This window comes from Octopus bimaculoides, chromosome 24 (genome assembly GCF_001194135.2).
Source record: "Octopus bimaculoides isolate UCB-OBI-ISO-001 chromosome 24, ASM119413v2, whole genome shotgun sequence".
Lineage (NCBI taxonomy): Eukaryota > Metazoa > Mollusca > Cephalopoda > Octopoda > Octopodidae > Octopus > Octopus bimaculoides.
In genome coordinates, this window is record NC_069004.1 from 33,653,879 (window position 1) to 33,663,269 (window position 9,391).

The 9,391-nt window shown below is 39.5% G+C and overlaps 1 protein-coding gene across 1 annotated transcript in view; it reads right to left on the reverse strand.

Moving 5' to 3' along the window:
- Positions 1-9,391, reverse strand: part of LOC106873737 (protein inscuteable homolog) — a 118,740-nt gene that overhangs the window by 34,105 nt on the left and 75,244 nt on the right. The window contains exon 2 of the mRNA XM_014921233.2: positions 1,593-1,840. Coding sequence (XP_014776719.1) covers positions 1,593-1,840 — 248 coding nt within the window. The remainder of the gene's footprint in view (positions 1-1,592; positions 1,841-9,391) is intronic.

The following is a 9,391-nucleotide window of genomic DNA, read 5'->3' on the forward strand; positions in this document are numbered from 1 at the left end:
CCGCTTTTCTTCTATGGATTCTCAAGATAAAATGGTGCCTGGGCTGCTGACAGATATAGGTGTGTTCTAAAACAGACAGAGAGGGCAAAAAAAAAAAAACAATCAACAGGCAGGTAGAGAGTTTTGGTGGGGAGACATCATTCTGAAGGGACCCACCCTGGATCTGGAGTTGCAGATGGAGGGAGGCCCCTTCTCAGTTGCATGACATTCTAAAAATAGAAGCCAAATCACCATTAAATCCCATTCCAGAGGATCTTTTAAGAATAGGTCATCAGGAGACATGCATTTTCAGGATAAGTTTACCATGACCCTTTTGAAACCAACCTGCCTGAAAAGGGTTGCTACAAAACCAGCCACAAAATCCCCTTCACATTCCACTCCAGAGGGCCTTTAAAAATCCCACCCTGGAGATTCAAATCTCACCCTGGAGATTCAAATCTCACCCTAAAGGATTCTTTTAAAGTAGATTTTCAGGACATGTGCATCTCTAAGGAGAACTTAATTTTAGATTACAGTTTGCCAAACCCTTTCAATACTAACCTTCCTGATACCAACCCTCTATGAGACAAACTCTGTTTTAAATGAAAACTTTCCATCAAGATTCCACGTTAATTTAGGTTCCAAACACCAGCTTAATACAAAGTTATTTTGGTAAATTCTTCATTATTTAAAAGATTAATTGAAACAAAGTCAGTACACATTTCAACAGAATATGGTAACAAAAGAGCTGAAGTGATCTAAATTAAAACCTTCCATCAAAATGTCATTAATTCAGGTTCCAAACGTCAGCTTAATTCAAAGTTATTTTGGTAAATTCTTCATTATTTTAAAAATTAATCACAACAAAGGAAGAATATTTCAACAGAAATGTGACAACAAAAGGTTTAACCATTTTGCATATGAACCAGACATATCCCTGCTGTATGTTCAAACTGGCCAGATCTGGCCTGTCACACCTACCCTACAATATCATTTTAAGAAAAAACAGTCGCATCATCAAAATCTCAAAGCTGTGAGATAATGCACGATCAATTCAAAACAGTGTGAATAAATAAACATTGCGTTTGATAGAGAAATCTGAAGGCTAAAGGGTCAAGGTGCTGACCAGTGGTCTAAAGTATTGGACTCTTTGGTGAACCAAAGTGATGGACAGTCAAATAATCCATTGTTTGACTGACCATACTGATGGTGGGTTAAGGTGCTGGACAATACAAGTGACCATAGTGTCAGACCAGTGACTTAAAAACATAGACTATCTAGGTGGCCATAGTGACCCAATCCAGGAATTGAAACCGCAATCTTACAATCATGAATCCAACACCCTAACCACTAAACTATGCCCCTCCACTTGCGATGATGATGATATTTATTTACAACCACCACATAATGCCAAGACAAGGGTACACACACACACACACATGTTTATAGCAAGCTTCTTTCAATTTCCATCTACCAAATCGAATCACAAAGCTTTGGTTGATAGTAGAAGACACTTGCCCCAGGTGCTGTGCAGTGGAACTGAACCCAAGACCACACAGTTGGGAGGCAAGTTTAAAAAAACACAATAAAACAAATCCAAACAAACAACTTACTTTTCACTGCCCGTCCAGACAGGTCGTTCCCTCTTCGTATAGACTTGCTCTGTAGAACGGTCATACATTCCATCTCTGTAGAGAACCGTAGTTCCATCATCCACACCATCACGGCGCTTCCCGAAGTAGTCTCCACACTGCTTGTTGTCCCTCCCCCGTTACTGCTGACCACACTGCCGATACTGCCGGAACTGGACATACTGAAAGCAGCTGACATACTTGGTCTGCTTATTGACGACTCTTTGTCACTGGAATACAAAAACAAAAACAAAAAAAAATTAAAAAACTGTGATTATCACCGACCCTTTAGCATTTGAATTGGCCAGATCTGGCCTCTCACACCGACCCAACAATGTCATTCTAGAAATAAGCAATCACATCAATGATATCTCAAAGCTACAAAATAACGCATGGTTAATACAAAGTAATTCTTTTATTCTTCTACTTGTTTCAGTCATTTGACTGCGGCCATGCTGGAGCACTGCCTTTAGTCGAAAAAATCGATCCCCAGGACTTATTGTATCGGTCTCTTTTGCCAAACTGCTAAGTTATGGGGGACGTAAGCACACCAGCATTAGTTGTCAAGCAATGGTGGGGGGGGGACAAACACAGAAACACAAATACACACACACACGCGTGCGTGAGTGTGTGTGTGTGTGTGTGTGTGTGTGTGAGTGTGTATGAGCACATGCATGCGTGTGTGTGTGTGTGCATGCATGTGTGTGTGTGTGCATGCATGTGTGTGTGTGTGTGCATGCATGTGTGTGTGTGTGTGTGTGTGTGTGTGTGTGTGTAAGAGTGTGTGCGTACTCGTATGCGCACATGCATGTAAGTGTGTGTGACTCTTCTCTACCATTATTACTCTCACCCCTTTCCTAAGCCAAACAGCAATGAACTGAGACAGAAAATAACCCCCTAAATATACAGAGGGGTAAGACGGGGCCTTTCTACCCCACCTTTATGTCCACCCATCTTTCATAATCCTTCTTCATTTCAGCTTTTTATTTGTTTTATTTCATTTTTACTTATTAATTAGAATAACAACTGAAATACTTATTCCACCCACACACACACACAAATGCATGTATTTTACAGACACATATATTTATACAGACAGATGCACATACATATATATATCTACATACACATACACTGATTAAAAGCAGAAATAGTCAGGCAGACAGATAGGTAAATGGGTGTTTACTTTTAAGCGCTACTGTATTTCATGTACACCTTGAATCTTGCTAGATTTCGGTAAAATAAATAATCAGGGAAAGAAATTATACTTTTACACACACACACACCTATTTATATAGAACTCTGTGTGTGTGTGTGTGTGTGTGTGTTAATAAATGCAAGTTCACCAATAGACTCATCATCCAGTCCATGGTTAACGCAGCCGCCAAACATTAAGACTAGCACCAAACTTTGTGTGTGTGTGTATATGTACGCACAGCATGATTTTGCATCTGTACACATCTGATCTCTTCCTCTTACCATCCTGTGTGTGTGTGTGTGTGTGTGTGTGTGTGTGTGTGTATACAAGTGTGTGTGAGTATACATGTGTGTGTGTATATAAGTGTGTGTGTATAAAAGTGTATGTGTGTGTGTGTATATACATACATATGAGTGTGCACATGTGTATGATTGTCTGTACAGACAGACAGATAGATAGATATAAAACAAACCAAAGTGGGGGGGGGGTTGAACAATGTTCTACAATATTAACAAAAATGTTGAGAATAAATAAATAAATATATATGTATGTATATATATATATATATATATATATATATATATATATATATATATATATATATATATATATATATATATATATATATACATATATATGTATATAAATAACAAATGAAAGACAGAAGATGGAATATAGGAGTATATATTATTATGTATGTATATATAAAACAAATACAGAATAAACAATAAATAATTGTATAAACAATGAAATAAATAAGTAAATAGAAGAATAAGATGAAGAAGAGGCTGGCGGCAGGCCAGGAGTCAGTGTGTATTTACCTAAGCTCTTATTGCAACCATCTGTGTCAACTGAAAGTCTGCGAGAGCTTAATGAGGATTCCTCATTCTATTGGGTAAAAACCAATTAGTTAAGCATCATTCCCATTACTTAATGAAGGGGCCTTCAGACCCCTTACTAGCAGTTCATTGTCAGTTTAGTGTCCCCACCCATTCATTAGTCATAAAATGAAGGGACAGTGCTCCTGCGATACTTGCAGATCTTCCCCCGAGACGTCAGCATTTCTCACCCCCCCTGCCCCCAGCTTATGGGTTATGACAAATCCCGCCAGGCTCAGAATAGGGGCAGGACGGAATCTTTTGCTTTTGATAAAATTTGAGAATCATCATCACCACCATCGTCATAATCATTTGACGTTTATGTTCCATGATTGGAAGAATTGGATGGTTTGATGGGCTTCGATGGGTCCAAAGACTGCATCAAGTTGTAGCACCTACTTTGGCATGGTTTTCCATGGCTGGATTGCTTTCCTGATGCCAACCACTTTACAGCATGTGCTGGGTACTTTTCTTGTGCCTTTGGCACTACTGAGGTCACCATGCAGCTCAGAAGCCTACGACAAGACACTTGGACAAGACACTACCATCCATGTGTGTGTGTGTGTGTGTGTGTGTGTGTGTGTGTGTGTCGTTTCATCGTTTAACGTCTGCTTTCCATGCTGGCATGGGTTGGACGGTTTGACTGAGGGCTAGCAAGCCAGAAGGCTGCACCAGGCTCCAACTTGATCTGGCAAAGTTTCTACAGCTGGATGCCCTTCTTAACACCAACCACTCTGAGAGTATAGTAGGTGCTTTTACGTGCCACCGGCATGAGGGCCAGTCAGGCAGTACTGGCATTGACCACGCTGAAATGGTTCTTTTTATGTGCCACCTGTACAGGAGCCAGTCCGGTGGCACTGGCAATGACCACGTTTGAATGGTGTTTTTATGTGTCACTGGCACAGGAGCCACACAGGTGACGCTGGCAATGATCATGCTCGAATGGTGCTTTTTACGTGCCACCGGCACAGGAACCAGTCAGCGGTCCTGGCAACTATCACGCTCGAATGGTGCTTTCAATGTTTCACTGGCACAAGTGCCAATCAGGCTGTACTGTCATTGGCCACGACAATAATTTCACTTGCCTCTACAGGTCTTCACAAGTGTAGTTTATTGTCCAATGATTGAAGGGTACTCTTAAATGGGCTGGTTACATATATATATATATATATATATATATATATAGGTTCAGGAAAGGCAGATCCAACAGGAACAGTAATCCAAGGTAACAAGAGATTCCGGCAGTTGGGTACATCAAATCCAGTAACCTCGTGGGCATCAGTACCATTTTCCTCTTTCTCCGTTCTTCCATTCTCCGAACTTTCCATCTTTCCGACGAAGGGCTACGCCCGAAACGTCATACACTCTCTCTTTCCTTTCCTGAGCATCCAATAATACTATCCATATCACGTCCTCACTTTGTTGTTTTTTTGTTATTGTGTTTTTTTTGAACTTATATATATATATATATATATATATATATACATGGGGATTGTAACAGCTACAAAATCCAGAGTTATAAACCTTATTTCATCAAGGCTGGTCTAGAACTTACCAACAACAAAAACCTCAGCAGCAGTAAGCTATCTGTTACATATTAGAATCAAATCCAGGTGTATAACAACCTCTCATCTTAATTACTATGAAACAACCAAGAGATGATAAGCAGAGTGAGATATAGCAGGGTCCTGATGGCTTATGCGGTTTATGCGGTAATAATGAGAACAGTAAGGGGCATCAGGGCTCTTATGGTTAAATTAAGTAAGAAAACCATTAGGGTGCAGGAGGGCCCTTTGGTTTAATGTGATAACAAGCAGAGGATAAACACGAGGATCTTGTGGTTTAATGTAATAACCCTTTCTACTACAGGCACAAGACTTGAAACTTTGGGGTAGGGGCCTAGTCAGTTTCATTGACCCCACTTCTTGACTGGTATTTATTCCATTCACCTTGAAAGGACAAAAGGCAGAACCAGTCGTGGCAGAAAGGTTTAATGTGATAATAAGCTGGGTTTAAGTATAGGGGAGGGCTTTGTGGTTTAATGTGGTTCCAGAGAGAAATTTGCTCTTGTCTTATTAAGATTACAGAATTATAGTTGCTATTAAAGACTAATTAACAAGAACAAGGAAATAAACAGCCAAAGATGGTTGAGGGGGGGGGGCTGGTTGTGGGGTTGATTATTAAACATCTGTTAATAACTAAACATATTGGGGAAGGAAAAAATAGAAAACAAACAGGAAAAAATTTTTTTTTTTGGAACTAAGACAGCAACAACAACAACAATAATAATGATAATGATAAAAATTGACTTAAGAAAATAAGAAACTTATTTCTACATTGGCCACCTCAGTTGACCTCTTGTTCTCAAGAGGTCACTCAGTGCACAGCAATTACTAATAAAGCACTTATTACATTATATTTTAGAAGTCGTTAGCAACCCTGTCTCTCTTTCCTCTTTGCATGTGTGCGTATGTGCAGGCACACACACACACACACACACACACACACACACGCACACACACACATTACGAATCTTTATCATTTCCTTTTTCACACCAAACTTGACAAAGGTTTCTTTCTTGCCAACGAGGCAGTCTCAAGGTGGTCGCCTGCTGTACAAGAAATAGCAACCATACCACCTTTAAACAACTCCTCAGCATTTTTAACAAAAACACACACTGGATAATGCAGTCTGAAGTACACAGTTCCTAAAGGTAAGAGGGGATGGTCATGGCATGATTGGTTTTGATCATAAGTTTTTCTTGACTTGGTGCGAGGAGCATCTTGGAGCTCAACAACAACAATCCATGCAAACATGGAAAAGAAGACATTACGATGACAATGACAATGACAATGATGATGATGATGATGATGACAACAATGATGACGACGATGATTATAATGGTTGCTTGGCTTAATCGCAGTTGAGTCCTTCAACTCAGTTGTTTTATAGTCTGTGGTTGGGTTGTGGTGGGAAAGAATGGCAGAGAGGTGGTGGGAGGGAGTTAAGAAGAAACTAGGAAGAGAGTGAAATATAGGAAAGTGAAAGTAGAAAAGAGAGAGAGAGAGAGAGAGGGAGAGGGGGGGATGAGGAAGTTAGAGAATGTTTAAAAGCTGGGGAAAGAAAACATAAATGAAAAGGAATGGAGATAGACTAAGAGTGTAGAAGGTGCAGAGAGAGAGAGAGAGAGAGAGAGAGGTAGTATCTGTATAGAGAGGTGGAGAGAGAGGAAGAGAGTAAGAGTTAAACATGATAGAGTGTATGTGGCGGAGGTGGGGGGGGGAGAAAGAGTAGTAGTAAAAAGGATAGAGGTTAGGCATATGTATCTGTGTTCTTGAGTGTGTGTGTGTGTGTGTGTGTGTGAGAGAGAGAGATAAAGAGATAGATAGAGAAAGAGATAGAGGAACGAGTAGGTGTGAAAAGGATGGCGATGGAACATATACATATTTGTGTGTGTGTGTGTGTGTGTGTGAGAGCGTGCGTGTGTGCGTGAGAGCGTGCGTGTGTGTGAGCGTACGTGTGTCTACGTGAGTGTGAATGTGATGTGGGTGCACATGTGCGTGTGAGTGCGTGTGTGTGTGTGTGTGTGTGAGAGAAAAATATTTATGAGTTTCCTTATTTCTAAACATTTCTCAGTTATGTCTATATCTGTATCTTCATATTTATACCTACATATATACATATATATATATATATGTGTGTTTATATGTATGTATGTATGTTGGTGTAATGCGTTACACCAACAGCAGCTGCAGTAAATACTATTTATTAATGTTTCCTGTGTTCAAGCCATCACTGTTAAGACATGGACTAGAAACATCACCTGTGCTATGCACATACACTGCTGTGTAAAGGTATGTTAACGACTGGAGCTTATTAATCAATCAACACCTTGATTTACCTATCAGTAGACGAAGGTTGGGGGGTATGCACCTGAAGCCACCGGAGGTGGTTTTAGGTGCTAACTGCAGGATGGAGGATGTGGTATTTATTTATGTACCAGCAACCCAGCAGATGGAGCCAACGAGGGAGATTCTCTGTGGTCACTGGAGCTGCTAGAAGCAGCTACCAATTCTGCCTCATATCACACTCTGCGACAGTTCTTCTCAACGAGGATTCATATGACTTTTGGAGGTCCATTTGAGATATTGGTCATACTTCTACAATACACAAAATGTTTAAAATTTTGTTTATATTCTTATACAATTCCTAATAATATTCAATTATAAATACACAATAACGTTTCTTTTAGACAAGATAGGAAAGAGCACATGATGGTCAGCTGCGTCAGTCTCTGCTGTGTAGCACGGCCTTGCCTAAAGTTCATAGTGAGCAGCCAGTGGTCATGAGCGCATGGCTGTGCTTGTGCTCATGTACCTGCTCTTTCTCCTGCTCAACTCCATCCACGTGGATGTGATTGTACTCCTCCTGCATCCCTTACACTGTCGATCTCCATCATGATTCAGCTCCTTGAAGCTTCGCTGCAAGGGTTCGGCAGCCAGTGGAAATGATAATTCTTTTCTACTCTAGGCACGAGGTCCGAAATTTTTCGAGATTCACCGTTCCAAAAAAGAATTAGTTCACGTTCTCTCAAAAGTTTCTAAATTCTTATGATCTGAACAACACTCTACAGTATTTTCCTTAAAGATGGGATGGTCGTGGCTGGAATGCTTTCAATCATAGAGCTGTTCAGTCAGGATTGACCAAGAGATAAGCAACAACAACAACAACAACAACAGTCTAAGGTGGCGAAGGTGATGGTGTTGATGTACCTGGTTAATTATGACTGTTGTAATATAAATATATAAACAAACACCTAATGTCTAAATAAATTAATTAGACACATGTTTCATGTACTAAGGAAACTGAACAATACCCCCCCCCCCAATCCCCTCGAATACATGGTTTAACTATGAATATATAACACGTTGACAGTTCTTTCCTTCTCTTTGTCACACATGCTGTAATGATCATTGTTTAATGTCCATGTTCCATGCTGGCATGTGTTGAACAGGATCTGACAGGATCTGACAGGCCCAATGACTGCTCAGTGACTCAGTGTCTACTTTGGTATGGTTTTTGCAGCTGGATGTCTTACCTAATGCCAACCACTTCAAAATGTGTAGAGGATGCTTCTTTTTTTGTTTTTGTGGCACCAGCACTAGTGAGGTCGCCATGAAGCTTGCAAAACTAAGATGCTCTTTGACTGAGTGTGGCTATCAAGGGGGATGGAGATGGATTTAAGCTTGGAAATGAGGGGATTAAAGTCTGTGAGAAGGGGCCAGAGAGGAGCTATGTGTTTACTTACATTACACACACACATATATATAAACACACATATATATGTGTATGTATACACACATATAATATATACATGTATATGCACGCACACATATAATATATATATATATATGTATATGTATATATATATATATCTGTATGTGTACATGTATAAGTGTATATATATATATATGCATATATATGTGTATATATGTGTGCGTGTGTGTGTATGTATGTATGTATATATATATATATATACATATATATATATATATATATATATATTTATATATATATATATCACACACTCATATATATACATACACATGCATAACTGCACACATATATATCACATATACATATACATGGTTGCACATACAAACACACCCATACAATATATATATATATATATATATATATATAT